Raw genomic sequence first — 21,477 nt, forward strand, 5'->3', positions numbered from 1 at the left:
ATACAACGATTATGAGTTCCTGAAATGAACTTTTCAACATGTTTTTTTTTTTTATATATAACAATGTTTGCTTTATTTTATTCCAGAGCCAAAACAGACCAAGCTGTATTAGAAATTTTACTTCTGGGGCAGGAGAGTATCCGAGCTTTGCAGAAATACAGCTAAGACGTAAAGCACATCCCAGAGTCATGCAGCTTTTCCTTTTCATTTTTTTTCTCTCCCAAGGAACAATGTGGCATATAATCTCTACTTTTAAGTAAAACTCTGCAAGAATGCCTACGCATGCCTGTGCACCTCAGTCAGTCCCACAGTGGAATATGCAAAATAAACTGCGCAAAGATAATGTGGTTTTCATGATGAAACAGACTTGTGAAAATTAGAAATTGATTAATAGGGATGTTTTGCATTAAGAAGATGCATTTGAGGATTCATTCTTAGGATGGCCTCTCTTGTTAATTAGCTGAGGAATGATTTGTGTCGAGCTGCCATTGTGTGTTGAAGGTGGATGCAGTGGGAGAAAAACATGTAGTTTGTTAATGGAACAGCAAATAAGTCATGAGGCACTACAGAGACCATGAAAACACACACTCAATAACAAATCTGTTCCAAAAAGAAAATAAGTCAGGCCTTCAGGCACAAGAAGCTGACAAAATAACAAAGCAAAGATTTTACGACTTTAATAAAGAAAACTGTGGAAATGCATAACAAAGACTAATTTGTTATGCTATTTTTATTGGTGTTTGGCTGAATGCATTGACTTTGAACATAAAAATATTACAATTTGGGTGCAAAGGTGCCAAAAAAAATCTTTAAAAGAAAAATGAGCAATATTCTCCCATACAGTTATAATAATAAAAGTAGAACTTTCTGGGTCAAAAACACTGACTGTGTGAAGTTTTGTTCAGCCTGTGCTTACAGCAGGGGGCTTATTAAGCTCCACATCACAGCTCCACGGTACTATTTCACATAACTATACTATATTTTAAAAATTGTTTTTTTTTTTGTTTTCTGAATTTTTATATGCATAAAACTGATAATGTATGTTTTGAGAGGTTTGTTTATGCCAGCAGGATGTACAACAGCACATAACGTGTCCTTCACACTTATCAGAACTCCCGATGAAGATGTAGCAAGCCTTAAATTATATTTATATCTTATTGCAGCAGCATAATCTTACCCTGGAAATGTTGGAAAAGCTAAACCTTTAATATGAGGACATATTTCAGAGTGGAAGCCTTCTGTTCTCTCGTTTCGGATCACTGGATGGGCCGTTCCAGCTGAGGACAAGTTTTACCACACTAGACTGTCTGCCTGGGATTTTAGGTCAATACTCAGTTCAAAGTATCTGCACTATCTTTATTTAGAACCCATCTGATTAGCATAATAAGCATGAACTACTGGACTTGTAATTTTTTGACCTTTTTTGTTAATACTGTTGGACACCCAGTAACTGAAATAGGTTGTTGAAGTGCATGCTGGGTAACAGAATGAGCAGGGCTCCTCCACTCAGCTCTAATAAAAGGAGGGATCTTCATTTTCTTATTATAAATCCATGCATGGGTCATGTTGAATCAGAGCTGATTGGGACAGACTCAAATAGCTCCTGCTGTTCTTTAAATAATGCATGGTGTGGCTTTAGCGTAGCTGGTAGACAAAATGCAACGTGTCCTATCAGTATAACGAACATGCATGAGAGCACAGATGTGATACGTGAAGAACATTTGCACATTTTCTGCATAAAATGTTTACTAATGTTGATCCATGTACATAAATATCAGGGAAAACATTGAAAATAATCAATTAATTCTCAATTAAAATATTTCAATTCAAGGTAAAAATATTAAAAGACCAGAGCAATGAATGTTTAGACAGAAGATATGTTTAAATCAACAACAGCCAGAATCTAATGGAGCTAAAGATGCATGCTCATTATTGCTACATCAATTGCTTCAACTTGCTCCAAATCTGAGTTTAATTAGTTATTTGGTGTGATGGATGATGACAAGCAGAGGATGTTCCTGCTGCTGTCATGCCCTTATTGCTTTGCTGTGGTCAGAGGTTTGTTTGCAGGCCAAAATAACTGACAATTTATTTATTTATTTGTCAGATAGTCAGTCTTTCAGTGCTTTGAAAGTAAATCCCCATTACAGACAAAAATGTAAAGAGGCCATTTACTGTTGTTTCAGATTAGTGCATATTTTTAAAGATAAACTTAAAAATTAATGAATAAGTGGAGCTTTAGGTTTTGTTCTCTAAGATGTAATATTCTGCAAAAAAACAGAATAAGAGCCTAAAGTCACATGACAGCAAGAAACTATATCTGATGAAAAATTAGTTTATTGTGGCGCCACTGCCACAATAAACTGATGTACAGAAATGTATTTTTAATCTCTGTGAACTGAACTGTGAAATGGTTCTGGTGAAGTGTAAATTGGGATGGACCTTCCCACAGAACAAAGTGATATTACATTCCTACAACCTGAATCACTACTCAAAAAAGATATAAGTGAAAACCATAAAACAAACCCATTGACCTTTAGATTGTCAAGCACCAACAAATTGTTTTTTAGTAAATATTAGCAACAAAGAACTTCAGCAAACAGATTTGTCTTATGCAGGAACCCAAACCTTCTGGCTGTTAAACATCAGTGTAATCTTGGATATAATTTTCAGTAACTTGTCTTTTCAGTGAATAAATTAATTTAAATAAACTGAATTTCACAGTTAGTAGGAATCTCCGGAAAGAGCTTAAAAATATATATATCTTCGAAAACATGTATTTTTGCCTCAAATTTACCTATGCAAAACAAAGTATGAAGTCAATTTTGTTCTGTACCAACAACTACTTTTTGCCTATTTATGTTCCCAACCTCACCTGGCTGCTGTTTTCCCCTTAATCTGGTTTGAACACTTCTTGGGAAATAAATGTCACCACTGCTCTCCTGTGAGCCTGGCTGTCAGCTTTCGTGTGGCAGTAAAAAGCAGTCAGTTCCTGGGCTCTGTGCCTCTCGCTCAGCTTGTAATTGCTTCATTAGAGCTTCTGCTGCATCTCTACCTTGTAGCTTGGGAGATTTAATAAGAGCAGAAATGCAGCTTGCAGACTTCTCTGTCTAGGCTGCTGGGTTATTGCTGTGGAATTTCTTATAACATGAAGACAGAAAGTCAAAGAACATCAAATTAAGTACACTCCTGGATCCTTTCACTTGAGCACAAGCAGCAAATAGAGCTCTCTCAAAACCACTAGGCTAAAGATTTCATGCTGCTACCAAGACTGCAAAGCAAATCAAAATAAAAGAAAAGAAGATCCATGAGATAAATGTTTGCAAACCTGGATTTTTGAGTGTTTCAAGTCAGATCTGCTCAAAAAGTGGGTCTCCTAAGCAGGTTTAACTCTGCATTGATGAAGTTTGCTTTTTTTTTGAGCAGAAAAATAATGAGTAGGAATGTTAATGAAGTGATCCGCATTTGTAGTGAAGCCATCTGACATTTAAAAATACATTTCTATTTAAAAAAATTGTCTTAATCGTGCTACAAATTAGTTTATTACTTCTTTAAAATTCAGAAACCTTTTGATTGTGGAAAGTTCCAACAGATGTCTTCAGACAATGTGCAGCTGGCTCCACTATAGCTCTCACAGCATCGTAAAGTTAAGAAAAGGTTGTGTGTCATTCAAATGTGTTGAGTCCACAGCTTTGATGTAAAATCACAAACTACAATTCCCACAAAACTCTGTATAGGTAGACGTTTAAAAGTATTAGGTGCTTGTTGCTCCAACGCCTGAATAAATCGCCAATGTCTCCTCTAACGGTTGACAAATGATGAGTGTTAACACCATCTCTTAATTATATCACATGCAGCTGTTTATATCTGGGGCTGCCATGATTTTTAGTAACTTATTTTTTGAACAAGCTTATTCACGTGTGATTTTAATTTAATTTTTTATTTAATAGGAACACTGCAATTTCAAAACTGAGTTTTTTCAACATTAAAAATGTCAGAGCATAAGATGAAGGGATCTGCTGTGGATATAAAGCATAAAGCAAAATCTCAACAGAAAAGAAAAGATGAAATTGTAAGACACATGAATGAATTTGACATTTTAAGGCATCCTGTGGTTTTATTTATGATTATGAATATTTATTGACATGATAGAGCTCTGTGGAAGAACCCAATGCAGGACGATGAGACCCAAGCTTAGACTGAACACAAGGATGAAGGGTGCTGCCACGCAGAATCTACAGTAAGACTTTACTATATTTAGCAAACAACATGGGGGGATGGTGAAGGCTGATGACTGAGTGTTTGACCAGAGGAGGAATGTGTCTGTAATATCTGTGCATAAACATAATTATGAGCACAAAGCTGCTGAAGAGGGAGAGGGTGTTGCATGTAATCAAGAGTGTGTGCATTCAAATATTTCTTTAAAAATAACATGCATTTTTATGATCATATTTCTGTAATTTCTGCATCTGCCAGAAATTACACACTCACGTGATGACCAGCGAGGTGGAGAAGAGCAACGTTCCCAGCAGGCCGCGCCGGCAGTCCGCGTTCTTCCTCTGCCTTTGGTGCATCTCACCACCACAGTTGTCGCAGCAGCGGCACATGCAGAAGAAGAGTCCCACAACCGGCATGAGGATGGCGAAGAGCAGACCCACCGCTGCACATATGAGGAAGCCTATCTCATAATAGATGGCCTGGAGTCAGTGGAAGAAGAATGAGAGGAAACTATGAGTATTATCATAAAAGAAACAAGAAGGGGGTATAAATATGGAAATAAAGTTAGATGGGGAATCACACGTGAAAGGAGATTACGTGTTGGGTTGGGAGAGTTTGGAAGGCAGGAATTGAAGAAAGGAGAGATTAATGAGGGTAAAACAGAGGAGAAAGAAGGAAGGACACACAAGGAGGCCAAGGATAAAGAGAGCAACAAATCTAAAAATATCTGGAAGATCCCAGGGCTGCAAAAACTCCTCTTGTCTAACGGACATGTACATAAACAAAGAACATTCTAAGTTAATTTGATTCAGATTTTTTAATTATCTCTTGCTAACAAGCTAAAATGGGACAACCAACCTCAGACTCATTGATAACAGATTCAAATTGTAACAGAAAAATCTGAAGAAAAAAAATCAATAAGCCCCAAATCAATCAGTCAGAGATTACATTTTCCTCTTTATTGTTTCTGTTTGGTGGTCAGCAGGACAGGTACATGAAAATAAGACTTTTATTTGTATGCCTTAAATGCATCAGAATTAAGAAGTTACATCATCAACCAACATTGGGTACAAAGGTTTTTTTTTGTTTAATAATCTAAATGCATTGTACAAATATACTTTATTTTCTGTCATCTTCAAAACAGTGATCAAAGAATCTGAAGGACACGTTTTCCTCTTTTTTGTCCGATTGTCCTTCTATGAATTATAGTCCTTAAAATAAGCAGAACTGGCAACTCATGCATCAGAGAAACCTGGAAAACAGCATTAACTTGAAAAGCGTGGTCAGTGTATCGCTACAAGAAAACCCTCTGGCAGTGTGCATATTTCAAATAATGGAGACCAGAACAATAGCAGGAATCTGACCTATCTGAGTTAGCCTGCAGTGTTGTTTTTCATTTCTGATGAAAAACCTGACTGAAGAGGAAGCAGAAAAACATTGTGAAGGAGCTCTTTAACTGAACCTGACTTACAAAAACAGGTTTTATTTGAAACAAGACAAATCCACCAAGAACTGAGATGATCACCAGTTTCACTGAGATTCAACTGAGAAAGGTTCAATTGAATGAATGATTTTGACAGAAAATGAATAATTTTGAAATAACTTTTTTTAATAGTAGTCTACATTTTAAAATCAGAAAACAGCATATTCCTAGTATTACAATATAATGTATTATAATGTATAGGACTCTGTCCTGTCTTTATGTGGTCACCTAGGAAACAGACATATCTCTCCACACAAAGCCTCAGTAATCCCAGGATCCATCTGAATGCCATAAATATTCAGGTTGACTAAACTGCTGCTGAAATGCTCTGTGAATATCTTCTGCCTCGTTTTATCTGAATTTCCACAGGAGTCTGCCCTATTAAACCTGCATTCATCACAGGATTTGAAATTTGACAAAACTTTAAAGGCTGTTAGTAATCCCTCCTAGTAAATGTAACTTTAGTACCACGGTTTTTGCCTGTCTTGTATGAAAAGATCAGAGTATGACGCTCAGTGGTCCCGAAGGGCTGAACAGGTCTTCCTCTCTAATCTGCACTAATCTTAAATATTCGGATCCGAAATATTCTGATCCGAATATTTCGGATCAGAAATATTCCTCTATTCTTCAGGAAATATTTGTGCAAAAGAACTTTTTAAATTGAAAAGCAATTACTGGTATCATAAGTCTGATAATTTTTTTTTTTCTGATCTAAAGTCATAAGAGTGAAGGATCCCGGTATCAAATCTTACAAAACAAAAATTGGACAGTAGTAATGTTGGTAGGAAGCAAAGGAGAAAATGGCAGGAGGCGTAAGTGAGTTTAAATGTACGTGAGTCATTTAAAAGCCCCAACGTCAACCTGCTGTTGGGGACATTGTAGAAATTTAAATGTCCGCACTGTCATTGTGCTTCTGGGCACTGCTTGTTATTGGGTGAATCCTCACACAAAAAGGTCAGCCATGTATATATGTTTTTCTTTCCACAAAATCTCTTAGAGTGCCTCCAGCTTAGACTATTTCTGGACTCCAGTTTTGTCTTGGCAAGTGCCCAAAAGAAAAAGACGCCCTTCTAATAAGAACAAAGGGGATGATGGGGTGGCAACATGTCTTACTGATGTAAATTTGATTAACTCTAGTGCCAGCAGCCACCATTAGACCTGCTAATAACCTGCCTAATGTGACTCTAAATTTAATACCTTTAAGTCATAACTTGAGATGCACCAGTCCGGTAATGGGGAAAACGTTTGTTTGAGCATTTTCTTTTTCTATTTCAGCTTGATTTGTTGTTATAGCAGAAGCACCGGATCAATGGACCAAGGTCAGGAATCAAATAAATCTTTTTTACTGCACCCTTCTTGTGACTCAAAGTCTAAATTTTACTTTTCTTTTATAAGTAAAATTATTACCTTAATCAAACTATTACCTTAATTTAACTTCCATGGAGATGAAAGGTAAAGGGAGTGGATTTGAATGATCTCAGTTTACATCGCATATAAATCAGTCAGAACTCAGTAAAGAACTCCATACAATATAATAGTTAAGGGTAAAAAAATAGGAGTGAATGCATGCAGGCTGATGTGACGTCTTATTTCACTTTCACCTTACCTTCTTATTTTTTGTTTTCATTTTATTGCTTCCATTTGTTTTTCAATTTGCTGCTAATAAACCTGAATTTCACCATTGAGGGACAATAATACTCCATGTTCAGGCAAATTTGTATCTGTGCAGAAATCAACAAGCCTTTGTTGACTTATTTTCAAGAAAATGCTTCAATTAGTTTTTAAAATCCAATAATATATAAACTTACTACGAGGCCTTTTATTGCATATTGTAACAAAACACATAGATATGCAGTATGAGTGGCTTGTACTGTAAATGTGCTCAAACTGCTAATGTTAAAATACTGGATTATGTTACTTGACACTTATTACAACAAAAACTATGCCGCAACTAAAAAGGAACAAAAGGTCCTCATTTCAGAATTGTCAACATGCAACCAGTTCAAAACTGAAAACAACAATCAGGTAAAAAGAAAAAACAAATAAAAAATCTGAATTACCATGTTATGATTAAGCACTGTTGTTTTTTTCTGTGATTGCATTTCTCCTTCTGAGAATATGCTTTTAAAAGAGAACATGACAAACTGAAGGATGGGGTTGAAGGAAAATGGGATGGTAGCGTGAAAGTCAAGGGCTACACAACTAATCGCTGATGCTTCTGTAACTTATCAAATGATGAGATGGAACGAAGTTCTGAACAAGTTAAGATGCCTTTCTCAGCTGTAATTGTGCCGCCCTGTTGACTTACAGAAGCACACACTGAATATGGCTTGGACTGGAAGTCCAGAGTGTGGACTTTACCTGCAGGGTCAGCACTATGTTCTCTGGCTGGGGGAAGCCAGACGAGATGAAGAGGACATGCAGAAGACACGGCAATGCAGCATCAGAGAAAGAGCAAAGCCACAAAACATAAACATGAGATGAAAACGAGCAATAGAAAATTAAATCAAAGCAAGCATGCAAAAGCACTGTTGCATATTGTAACAAAACACATAGATAGTGAAAAAGGCTGTTTTTAGTTCATTTAAATTTTATTCTTTTCCAGGCTCAAAATTATTTTATATACAGAAAAGTTGCACCCAAATGTTGGGTATTTACCAGAAAAAAAGGTTGTGTTGCCTAGGCTAATAAAAGGTTGTAATTGGAGTATTACTATCATTAATCAGTATTAAACCCTGAGAGCAGTCCTTATCTGTCCTGCTTCAATATGGCAATACAAGCATTTTTTACATTTTAACTGAATGTTGGATCAGAGAGTATCCCAGAGATTTTTTTTTTTTTGTATTTGTTTACTGTTTGCATAAGATATTCAACATCCAGATGAAGACATGGTTATTTCTCTGTCTTTCACTCACCTTTTGATATTCTGTTTGAATGGCTCCAAACTTGTCCTTTGCCAGCTTCACAATAAGATCTGTCAGCACAAGAAAAACAATTTTATTTTCCAGAAAATAACGGGAATAACAATTCACTGTGTTTCCAACAAGTTGTCTAAAAACTCAAACATAACCTAACTATTGTATATTCAGTTTGAACAGGTATGTCTCCATGGTTTTCTTATTTTCTACAATTTGTTGTGAGTTCCTTTCATTCTTTAGTCTCTTTTCTGCACATGAAGTCCATTAGCACAAGGACAGTTTGGTGTGGAGTTAAAGTCTGGAATCAAAGCTGAAGTCATCAAGATTTAATATATATTGCATATATTTTACATATATTACATTAAACTATATAATGATTGAATTGTTATTGCCCAGACTTATGTATAAAAAAATAAAATAAAATGAAGTGTGTCTCCATCATGATGCATGTCAATAATGTGTTGAATAAGACACGCAGGGAGATCATGAAAAAGATAAGTTTTTAATACACCTCTGGAATGACGTTATGATGCATACTTTATTTTGCATAAAAGTAACAATATGAACTTTTACATAATCTGTGATAATTATTGACTCATTTCAAACGTTTTCAACCATTTTCAGTTTTTTTTAAAACTCTAAATAAAACACAAAAATAAATACAACTTAAGCAGTCTGCTATTACCCAAAGCGAGTGACTTTATATCTTTCACTCAGCATCATCTGGGAAATACATTTGCTCCTGTGTCAAATAGTTGTGATTGTCAACATTTTAGTGGAAAAAAAATGGAGCCCCACCCTGTGCATTAACGAAGAAAATATTGATGACTGACCATCTTCCTATGTATGTTGTGAGCAGGAAATAGATCAAATGCATCTAATAAATAAGTACAACAATGTCCATAAAAGTGTATACCCAGTGTCACTGCAGAATATAAATAATCCCTAAGCAGTTCAAAAAAACAGCACAAGTAAGACAAAGGTTTGTTTTATAGTTGTAAGTCAATCATTACATTAAAAAGACAAAAATAAACAACAAAAACTACGTTTTGACAAAGTTGACATTTAAGAATGACCCCTATAACCAATAAATAAATATCCATTTTTGATTTATAAAATGTGCAACAGGTATTTTGTAGCTCAAGACAGTGCCTTGCTCTTAGGTGTGGAATTAAGAATTGATGAGACAAACAAGAAAAAAAAAGAAGACATTGAATCAGAACCATCTGAGAAGGTGCAGAGAAAACCAAGAGGGGGAGCAAATGCTGCAGAGAAACACTGAGCAACAACCAAAAGAGGAATTCAACCCCACCTGTTGGTAGGATTAATACACAAAGCACAGAGAGATGGGAGACGATGTCCTCTTTTATTTTTACTGGTGGGAAAAATGACATGATGCAGTTTGTTTCATAAAAAAACAACTTTAAGAAGTTGTTTTTCAGCACGCCCTAAAACCAGCATATGCAAATCAACTCACAAGCTTCTAAAGTCAAATACGGTTTTATTTTTTTACTTGAAATTTTAGCATCCAAATGCAGTTGTGAGCTTATCCTCATACAGGTGTCCAGCAACAATAATTAAGTTAAGAGCCACTGAAAGGTTCACAGAGCGTCAGGTTGGAGACGCCTGGCCTACACAGCAAAGTGACTGTCGGGAAGTTACAGTCAAAGCAACAAGAAACAATGCATCTCCTCTGATTCTGTTATCTTTCATTTGTTCACAGTCAGCGCTGACTGTGACTCATCACACGATGATAGAAAAAGCAAGACTTTCAAAAAAGATGCAAGCGACATAAAAGTTTTCCTTTATCTGCAGAGTACTATTTGTTTTTCCGAAAGATAAGATACAGAACAAGCTGTTACAGAGCGACTTCGATATAACAATAACACATTTCTGAACTGTACATATGATTAAAGAAAGACATTTTAATATAAACAGGTTATTCATTCACCCAATTGTTATGGATGCATAAGACAAACCTTTTTTACAGTACAGTATCTAATTGCCTTTTTTCAAACATCTATAAGGCAGAATTATTTGACTCAGTCCTTCCTGTACTTGATGCGTTTACAGGTCTGTTCGGTTTAACTGGATGTCCCTCACTGAACAGCAGTTTTCCTGTGTTCTTACTGTAATCCAACATCTGAGCTATGTGATGTTTATTCTTGATTAAATTTTCCCACCAAGATGAGAAACACAACCCCACTTTCGAGGTCAGTTTGTTCGTGTGTTCTGGGTCGGTTCCTCCGCCCCAAAATGGCTGCCAGCAATCCCTATTGTACGTTTCTGGGCGAAGTGTCACATGATCCAGCTTTTCTGAGGACATTAGGTACAATGTGTTTCCAACCAGACCTTGGGCTTAGGGTGTGTTTTTAGTCCATTCATCATGGGGAGTACACAGACTGTAACTGTAAGCTTTTATTATAGCAAACAAAAGCTTGAATGGCTGAAAGCTGGAAAAAATCTCATAACAGGAAAAATTAGGGCATCAGTTTCTGTAACTCTGTTAATGAAAAGATGAGATCAAATGACATTTCAGATCAAAACTAGAAGGAGAGGATCAGTAATGTTGCCTGTTGTTATGCAGATAATACACAATAACTAGTTTTCATAAATGGTGCAACAAATATCCAGGCACCACAGCAAAATAAAGCATATCTTGTATTTATTTTTTTGAACAGTGGGCAGTACGATGCTGGTCAGTCATCACTTATTGAGGTTTTTCCAATAAAAGTTGCAGCAACTGTTATTTGTATCAAATAACAGAAGTTAAGACAGCATATCTGACATAAGTTATCAGAATGAAAACAGTGTTGCAACAAGATAAAAAAAACAAAAAAGCAGGAAGGAAAGAAATGTTAAAAAAATGAGGGAGTTAATGAATGTTAAGAACAACATCTGAGGAAAAGAGTGAAAGTGAATCCAGTCTCTGCTTCTTAAGATGTGTCTAATCCTCCTTTATGAACAAAAAACTCAGTTTTTCCTCCCACATTACTCCTCTCTTCACTCTTTACACCAGTGCCTGTCCTTTAAAAACCACATTAATGTATTTGTCAGGATGAACTGGCCTTAAAAAGCTTCAAAAACAAACTTGTCACACGAAAGATGTATACAGGCTTCAGCAGCCAGCCCTGCCTGTCTATGAACTGTATACTTTCCCTTTGAAAAAATGCAAACATCAAACTGAAATGTACCAGGCGGTAAATTAACCGTTGTATCTACTTTCAGGAGTATGAGCTTCAAATGAACTCATGGCACAGCAATCCCAGCAGATTTACTGAAGCTTTGCAGGCAGCTCAAGATAAAGCAGAACCTGGCAAGATGAATTTTTCTTCAGTTTTCACTAGAAGGGAGTCACCCACCCAGAGGAATGCAGCAGCTCCTCATCTATCTGCTACTCAGTTGGAAACAGCAGAGGAAAAAAATTGGACAGCCAACAACAGTAGGAATGCTGAAGATACTGAACTCAGTCTTAGACCAACACTTTAATCTCAGCAGGCTGGGCTGTTTAATCTTGCAGCTGCAAGATGGCATTTTGATTTGCAGAATAACTTTTAAATCAGTCTGAATTCTGATCCAGGTACTTTTAAATTCAAGATGAAGTTAGTTGTTTATTGAGCAGGTTTGTGGAAAGTAGAGCCAAAATAAGATGCAAAATCTTCCCAAACCAAAAAACCTAAAAAAGGTGAATAAAAATGATCAGTTTTCACCTGCATTTTACCGCCAATTAAGTTTTTTTTTTCTATCAGAATCTTACAATTTAATCCCCAGTAAAGATGGCATTGATGGTTGCAGTGATTAATTATTTTTAGTAAACTTTTCTGACCTGCTTTGTTATTTAAGAAGATTTTCTTCTTATTTTGGTGCAATCAAAATGTTTCTGACGGTTGGCTCAGGTATTACAGTTATGCTACTGTAGGTTAAACCGAATGACTGAATGTTGGTTAATCCGGTCGGGAACCTGACTGGCTGTCTGAGGATAAAAAGGCGATTAGTGTCATGGATGAAATCATCTGCCAGAAGTGTTTAAGACTGTAACTTTATGGTTAAAAAAAGGCTTTGGACATGGGAATAACCGCCATTATAGTCAGCGATTTATAGTATTTCTCTATAACATGCTAATAGTCTGCCATCAGCAAATGTTCTTTTGACAACTAAGAAGTATCCATCTTTACAAGGTTGCACATGTTGGGCCTGGAAACATTAGCTATCTTATTTTACAGGAAATGACTAACCTGATTTAGAATTATAACCACAATCAAAAATAAAAATAGTCAGTTTGTATGAAATGGCAACATGACTGTATAAAATGGGAGTATGAACTACAGAACACTTACTGGAAGCATGATAAGACTGGGCTTTGTAACTGCTGTGGTTTAGGCACAATTAGCTTTTCAGAAATTTCATAGAACACAGACATTGTGAAGTTCATGGCTTTGACAAACAACAGGTTTTTATTTGCTTAAAAAAGATACAGAAAGCGAGTCATGGTTGACGATGAAATATAATATCAATGGACATCATACAAATTAAACAAGATATGTAAACTCTGATCAACTGAATAAAAAAAAGCGCAAAGAGAGTCAGTATCAAATGCTACTGGCATCCAAAAGTTCCCCACTAAAATGTGATTTTAATCCTGGCACATTTCAGGCTGAATATCTGAGCTCTCTACTTTCAGAATTAATTCAAAATGTTTGATTTCCCAGCACAGACCTGCTTTTAAGCATAGTTCACATTAGTTTTAAAAGGAGGAGGTCAATGCTGCGCATTCCACAGTCAGAGGTGCATTTGGAATCATTTTTTATGGAACGTGCAATTCTGTTCATGTTTAAGCTATTAGTTTGGTTTAATTAAGTTGGACAATTTGAAATGAACTCTTCATCTTCACCGTTTCATCCACCGTGTTAAACTACGAGAAGGCAGTCACTTAACCACTTTCCATGTTAAACTGATAATTGCAATAAAATAGATTTTTTTATTCTTCAGACATGTGTGATCACATATTTCACACATAACAATATAAGCCTTTCATGGTGAATCACACTGCCTGTAAAAAGTACTAAACTCCTTTGATGTTTTACCGTTATTGCTTTTACAAGACAATTATAATCAACAAAATGTAGCTTTTTCACAAAAAACCCTATAAATTTCAAATTTAAAAACTGATTTCTGCAAAATAATTACAATTAAATAAAAACATGTAAAATACAAAATGTGTTTATATAAATATGGACAAAGAGAAACAATTGAACAAAGTGAGAAAGGTAGGATGACAGATGACTGAAAGAGACAGATTTAAAGAATATAAAAATAGATGTTAATGTTGTGGGAAGAGTACAGTACAGTGATTTAATGTTGCACTCGTTTGTACAATCTGTGTAACCTTTACAAAAAAAGCAGGGGTGAAAAAAAACACAATCAACTTGCACCAACAGCAACCAACTGAATCAACAACGCTGTAACATTTTAAAGTTAAGCTGCAGCAGCCGTGTGTGAAAACATGCATTACTAACAGGCTTATTAAGAGATAAAGTTATAAAATAAGCCTGGGGACTCTATGCTTCAGAAGTTGATTCAGCTCTGCTCTGCTTGTAAGGCGAGCAGCAAAGAGCCTGGCCAGCTGGAGGCTGTCGTGATTCTTTCTCACAAAGTAATCAGAGGATGCACACAGCCACAGTGAGGAAAGAGATTTATGTCAACAATTATATTCTGCAGAAGTCGTAACATTAATGGAGACAAGGGACTTTGCTCTGCCTTTTATAGTTTCACTCTTGAGTCAAGAAAATGACAGTTTTTATTCAAAGGCTGCTACAATCAATTTTTCTAAATGAGCAAAGGGGGCACATGTGAGCATTTGTAAAGAGGTCGCACATATTAATCTGTTTCTAAATGACTGCAACCTTTAGATGAAAGCAACATTAATGCCTATTCTTCTCTATGATACATCTGTGCTTGTAGAACACAGATTTAGAACAGCAGTTGTTCTAGATTTCATTTTGGCATAAATTTGCAACAATCTGTGTTTGCGACCAAAGTTCAAAAGAAAATCTGAGCGTTATTGTTAATCTGTTATTTGTAGCTTGTCTATTGGACATGGCTCTATGCGAGTATGTCAGTCAGATGATAGGGATGTACTGCCAATCTGACATTTGTTCTTTTATGTTATTCTTTTTTGTTATGTATTTATTCACCGTTACTGTCCTGTTGGATGGGCTGTACTAAAACAGAATTTTGTTGTGCTATGTACAATAACAATAAAAGCATTCTGATTCTGATTATATCAAAATATGCAAATATTTCATCTTAATTCTACAGACTTAAATACAAATTTTACATCTGAATCAGTGTTGAATATTTTAGCAGTAGTTCTGTGCAGTAGAACACAATGTACTTAAAAAATATAACTTTTTAAAAATTAAATATATTATCCAAAACCCTTCTAAAGAGCAACTAGTATCATTGTTCACTAAGTTACTTACATTTATCATGAAGAAAGGCTGAAACCCTGACATATCTTCTGTCTCCTATAGAAACGACCGTATGCCTGTGATATCACAAATGAAACATTTCTAACAGTGCTACTTGGGGTGTCAATAGAAGAAAGATGCTAAAAGCATTCTAGGAGCAAGTCTTCATCCTTTCACCTGTTGCTATGCAACAAGAGGTTCACTTCTGAATAATAGCTTCAGCATTCCTCTGTTTCACCAGAAAGTTCAACACACAGGTGGTCCTGAGACAGTGAGAAAGTGAAGAATCATGGCCTAAGGACTGATATCCATTACTTAAGGCTCGGGGTTAATATTTATTCATTTTGGGTGATTAGAGCAAATCCTTAACCTAAAGAGAATAATTTCCCTGTTTATAAGAAGAAAACACGCAAAGTGGCATTGAAATGCATGTTCCCCTTAAGATGGCCAACATCTTAAGGGGGGCATTAAATAACTTAATTTTTTCTTAAGGTATCATTGTTCCTAACAATGTTATGGTCTAAAAAGAGAAACAAGGTACAAAAAAAAATATCTTGGGCCTGGATAACCCAGTGGGTAGATCAAGATTCAACCTTCTTAATTCAAAGACTTGGGCTTCCAGTCTTTGTGTTTAAACTGATGCAGAAGATAGCTGCTTTTGTTCCAATGATATGAAGCATCAAGGCCAATGAATGACAGTAAGTTGTGTTGGTGATGTTTTCTTCTTTTCTCTGCTGCTGTCTATTCTCCCACATAATTAAATCAGATAATATTCAACTTATCAAAGTAAGACAGACCAAAACATTTGATTAGACTTTCAATATTTGGGTAAAGATAATGAAAGTGAATTTGAGCAAAATTATGAGGAAACTTATCATAATTACTAGTGATGCTTATTTATTTGCTGGCACAACTTTAGACTTGGGAAAAAAAACATCAGTCTAAACAGACTGAAAGTTATCATTTCAATATAGGAAAAAAAACCCAGCTGCTGTTTAGTTTCTTCTTCCTTTTCCCATTACAGTTAATGTTCCAGATAAAAGATAGCAAAAGATAGTGTGTGTGTGTGTGTGTGTGCGTGTGTGTGTGTGTGTGTGTGTGTGTGTGTGTGTGTGTGTGTGTGTGTGTGTGTGTGTGTGTGGGTGGGTGTGTGTGCGTGTGTGTGTGGGTGTGTGTGTGTGTGGGTGTGTGCGTGCGTGTGTGTGTGTGTGTGTGTGTGTGTGTGTGTGTGTGTGTGTGGGTGTGTGTGTGTGTGTGTGTGTGTGTGTATGGGTGTGTGTGTGTGGGTGTGTGTGTGTGTGAGAGAGAAAGAGTGCCTCTGGAGCTGAATGTTCGTGTCAACGCCGACTTCCCATGAGCCTGCCTGAAAAACACCTCCGCGCAGGACAAACACTGTTACCACAGAACCTGTATCTATGGAGAGACAATGTGAGTTTACTTTTGAGTGAAGACACACAATCAAAGTTACAGCACACACTGAGAGATTTTATTTAAAGCTGCCAACATTGGCTTTATTGACTCAGCAACAACGTTCCCACCACAAACATGACTTACTTCTCTCCTAACAAAACAATTTTGCACTATTTTGTTTCACATAAAATAATTACGACATACATTTTTTCATTACATTAGTTTTGTAATAAAATAAATTAATTGAAGGGATATAAATAGTTTTACAAGGCACTGCACATAGTGCTGTATGTTTGGAAGTGTGGAAAGCTTTTTCATGTTAACAGCTGAGACTCTTGGCAAGATAAGCGGCTGGAGTCTATCTCAGTTTCATTTCCATCAGATGAAACCATGTGTAAGAAAATCACAGAACAAAGAAACAGCTTATTTACGTGTGTCTTAAATAAGTCCTGATGCTCAATTGCAGTTTTCACAATGCACTGATAGAAATACGGTGCGATTAGCGTGTTAATAAAGTTGACGACCTCCCCTCATGTGGAAGTCACACTGATGAGGAGAAATGCCTGACAGGGTGTGTGTGAGAGCACTCAAGCACTCACAGGAAGATAAAAATAAATCTGGGATGCATGGCAGCAGGACATACAGTAATAAAGCATGTTATATTGCACAGGGGCTCCATGTAATCCTGACTGCTCACTTTAAGAAATGGCACCATAAATCAAGTGTTCTGGGGCTTTAGTCTGTTAAGTGAGTTTGGCTCTACTGTCTAAATGTACTTCTTTTCATGCATATCAAGGCAGCAGATTAGAGCCTGTTCTGTATTAAATACAAATATATAAATACAAAAAAGGGAGGAGAGGGACTGAAAAATCATTTTCACATTTGCATTTTGTTTGGCTGCTTTTTTACCCCTCAGGCTGCAGCAAAGAACCAGAGGTCTGTGTGTGTGGTGACCGGATTGGCTCTATTGCCAGACCAAGTAAACAAAACCCCAGATTATCATCAGCTAATGAAGGCTGAAGCCCTGCTACAGAGATGACAGTGAAAGACAAGACTAGTGACCTGCACAGTGTGAAGAGTAAGCAATCAGAGGAAACGACCTGGACACCCACAGGATGACAAACAGCATTAAAAAGGGACAGATAATATTTCAGCTGATGCTATTTCCAGATATATGGAGTATTCCAAACAAACTGACATAATTATGGTGTGAGTATATTCAGATTTTATGATTCACAAGCAGGAAGTTAAGATTCACAACAGCTATAGCATAATAGTGCCATGGGAGCAGCAGTAGAAAAAAAATACTATTTTATGTGTAGATGCTTTTGAAGGAGGCAGCTGCTGCTTCACAGTGCAGCTGAGCTGCTTAGAAAATAATCAGAACAACACATGAGTTTGACCTCAGGCCACTACATGACAGATCATTTAAAAATAGCCTATTATGAATTCTAATATGTTTATGGTGAATTTTAGCGCCAGGGACAAATGTGTGAGAAACTTTGAAGGAAGTAAGGAGATTTCTTCAAAATGTTTAACTGCCTTCTCAGCATAAAAATATACATTTTTCCAAAATCACTATAAACTTCTAGAAGCTGCAATGAAAAAAAAAGAACATCCTGTAATGGCTGGCAGCAAAGATTTTGGTAAAAGACAAAAAAGAGAGAGATTCTTTTTAAACCATGTGTTGTATCTGTGTGGGCTGGATTTTAAAAGCTTCTTAGAATATAATATGCAGCACATGCCCAGTGTTGGTTCCTGTCTGAGAAACCACAAAACAGTAGAGCCTCTTTAATGCAGTTTTCTGTCAGGCCAATTTGTTCTTCAAGATTGAGAGCGAATGGTTAATGTCATTGAAGAAAACTGAAGCTTTGCTAGAATATTTAGCCAAGCTAATGTTCCACCTCAGGTCACTATGGCTCAGATAACTTAAAAATAGTCAGTTATGATATGGAATATAATCTGGACCACATATTGCACTTATCACATACTAAATTACATTTTAATTTTCACTCCATTAAAAGTACACTTCTGTTGAATGATTTCTTTTTTGTTTCTTTTTATGAACTTACCATTGTTTCTCTGTTCAGATCCTACATTCAGGACTGATTTTTGGGAGTGGTAAAACCAGAACTTCCTGTTTTGTGATGTCACTGATTACATCACTGAGTACAACCAACAACCAAATGAAAGGTATGCTGTTTAAAGAATTATTTATTTTGTTCAAAAAACAATTTGAGCTTCCCTTTATGTTTAGTATATGTCGGAAACCATTTTGTTGTGTAAGTGAGTTTGTAGATTGAATTAATAGTTGTATTTCTATTGTTTGGTTTAATCCATTCTTTAATGACAACTGTCAGACGGATTATTGCGAGACAAGAATCAGTTATTTCCTTTATTAAGAAAATTGTCAGAAAATGAAGATGTCTACGAATAAAATCCACCAAGAAACTCAAATGTCTGTCAATGATATTTTCCGACCGTCATCTTTGATACATGTTTACATTACAAAAGGGAAGCATCAAAATCTAAGGATCTTAAAAGTTAATGTAAACAATCATTTAAAACTGATCTGCCTACAGTACATGTACACAAAGATTGGCTGATATGATGTCCTATTGGAAAAAGTGAGAATCACTTACAAGTAAAATTTCAAGAAATGTCTTACTTTTTTTAAAAATAAGTTTCAAAATCTTTGACCATGCTGTGATGCACAACTCTTAAGATTGCTGTATTTTGTTGTTGCTGAACTCTTATTGCAGCATAGTGGATCACAGTAGAGAAGATATTTACATTAAAAATGTCTTAATCGGCTGCATTTCATTCAAAATAACTTTTTTTAGGGAAATGTAAACACTGGAATGTATTTAGTGCAGGTGAATACAGATAAAAGTAAAGAACATAGCAGTTATACTCACAGATTAAATAATTCTGCTTTTTTCCCCTCAAGATGAAGTCAAATAACCTGATTCCTACAGTGAGGCAGAAGCCATGTAAGCATATTCGTAGCCCAGTGGTCCACTAAGGATTAATCCTGCTTCCCACTATTGAGTATTCCTGACATGCAGCTTGTCAGTTTGAGATAAACTGGACTCTCCTAAAATCTTGTATGAGTTTTCACACTGCCAGCTTCCTGTGAGACATCCCTCTTAGCGAACCAGACACTCTGTGAAGGCAACAAGGACCTCATGGACATGTCTGACAGGAAGCAGCAAGAGCAGACGGAGATGGACTCAGAGTAAAGTCATTGTCTTTGGCGTTGGCAGGTTGACCTCTTATCAAAACACATCTGCAGCTAAAAATCACCATGTCCCTAAAGTTGATTCATAGCGGGCTCCTCTGCTCTTACCAATGAAGCAGAACAAAGTGGGAGAGAATGCATGACTTGACATCTATTTAGCAGGCCTGGGCCGCTTGCTTCGTCTCACCCTCGCCTCTCCTGCTTGGCTTCCCAAGCCTGACCCAAATATGACGTACCCGAGTGAACCAGAGCAGCAGCCGGGAAAGTGACAGCTCTCTCTCCAGCAAACTCCTCTGATTTTTTTCTGTTTTTTATTCCTTTTCCTTTCTGTAGATTAGAAAAACTCAGCTGATACGCACACAGCCATTCTTGAAGAAATTATTTTTTGATGAACTTTGATTTTTCTTCTGTGCCTTCATTCAGTAAATGTTCTCATCTACTCTCGATAAAGTGAGCTTAAGCTGATGGTGACACTATTGTATTTCCTTAAAGTGTTCACTTTATCTTAATACTGAGGCCTTACTTTGTCTGCTGATATGGAAAAAAGAAAAAAAAAAGTCCTTTCCAAATAAGGTCCATAACTCTTTCCTCATAATCTAAAAGCTGTAAGATCACACTATTGAGTTACCCTTTTCATCTAAAAATCCTCAGACAGCCTTCTACCCAGAACTACAAGCTTAAAGGCTTTACAGTTCAGGTCAGGTTACATTATTGTGGACTTTGTTTGATTTTTATTTAATTATTTTTCCTGTATTCAACCAGATAATACCCCATTGAGATCTAGAACAAAGCGTCTGGTCTCTATTTTCAAGAGGACCTGGCCAGAAAATTGCAACACGACAACATGGTTACACAAAAGTAAACTAGATTAAAACATATGCATAATTTTAAAACAAATTACAAATCAGTTCAAAAATAGTCTTGCTTGAAATCAAAAGTGTGCAACTCTGTAAATATCCCTGTGAAGTACTTTTAATTGTAGTATAACGAGGCAGAGTACAAGTACTGTGCCCACTATGATTTCTTGAAGTGTAATTAATTTGATCCAATCTTTATCACCAAATCAAACCCCAAGAGAACAAAAAACAAATTCCATATTGTCAAAAATGAAGGGAAGTGGGGAAAAACAAACACGCATTTGAGCTCAAACTCCTCCTGTCTGTCGAGCACGGTGGTGGAGTGGTGGTGATTTGGGTTTATTTGCAGCTTCAGCTTGAACCATGAAACCCTTGAAATATCTGAGATCTTCATGACCCAAATCTGGGCCATGCAGGCAATGACTCATTGTTGTATAAAGGAGAGTGAGCCAACATCCCTACAAAATGATGTGAAAGACTGCTAACAAAACAAATATGAAAGTTATTGTTACTTTTTAAAATGAAAATTATGTTGAAATCTATTTGTGTTATAACCTGATAACGTGTAATTATTATTGTTACGTAATTATACATATGACCCCTGAAGTAACAGAGTGTGTAGTTTGATGGTAGTCTGAATGCCCTTGAGAAGTTTCCAAACTCTGTACTGACAAGAGAAACACACCAAAAACTGCATGTGGGTCACAACAGGGGGTCCAGGAGCCTGGATAGCAGCTGATTATGTATTCTCTTTTGAAGGCAGAAAACATTTCCAACTGGAGTTTTCAAATACAGGATTATTATGAGGACTGAGTAATTGTCCACTTCTCTATTGCCAGAATTTGAATATGGTAAATGGACTGAACTTGTATAGCAATTT

General features: G+C 36.3%; 1 protein-coding gene across 13 annotated transcripts in view; it reads right to left on the reverse strand.

The window, feature by feature from the left end:
• Positions 1–21,477, reverse strand: part of LOC129360290 (prominin-1-A-like) — a 63,024-nt gene that overhangs the window by 32,997 nt on the left and 8,550 nt on the right. For 11 of the 13 annotated variants that reach the window (XR_008605996.1, XR_008606005.1, XR_008606004.1 and 8 more), the window contains exons 2-4: positions 8,617–8,675; positions 8,063–8,089; positions 4,492–4,697 (exon numbers count right to left, since the gene is read on the reverse strand). Coding sequence is in view for 3 of the 13 variants with exons in the window: in XM_055030400.1 (XP_054886375.1) it covers positions 4,492–4,697; positions 8,063–8,089; positions 8,617–8,675 (292 nt within the window). In the remaining 10 variants the exon portion in view is untranslated. The remainder of the gene's footprint in view (positions 1–4,491; positions 4,698–8,062; positions 8,090–8,616; positions 8,676–21,477) is intronic. The other 2 variants (XR_008605999.1, XM_055030403.1) reach the window with 1 other exon arrangement.

This window comes from Poeciliopsis prolifica, unplaced genomic scaffold (genome assembly GCF_027474105.1).
Source record: "Poeciliopsis prolifica strain line A6 unplaced genomic scaffold, Auburn_PproV2 SCAFFOLD006, whole genome shotgun sequence".
Taxonomy (NCBI): domain Eukaryota; kingdom Metazoa; phylum Chordata; class Actinopteri; order Cyprinodontiformes; family Poeciliidae; genus Poeciliopsis; species Poeciliopsis prolifica.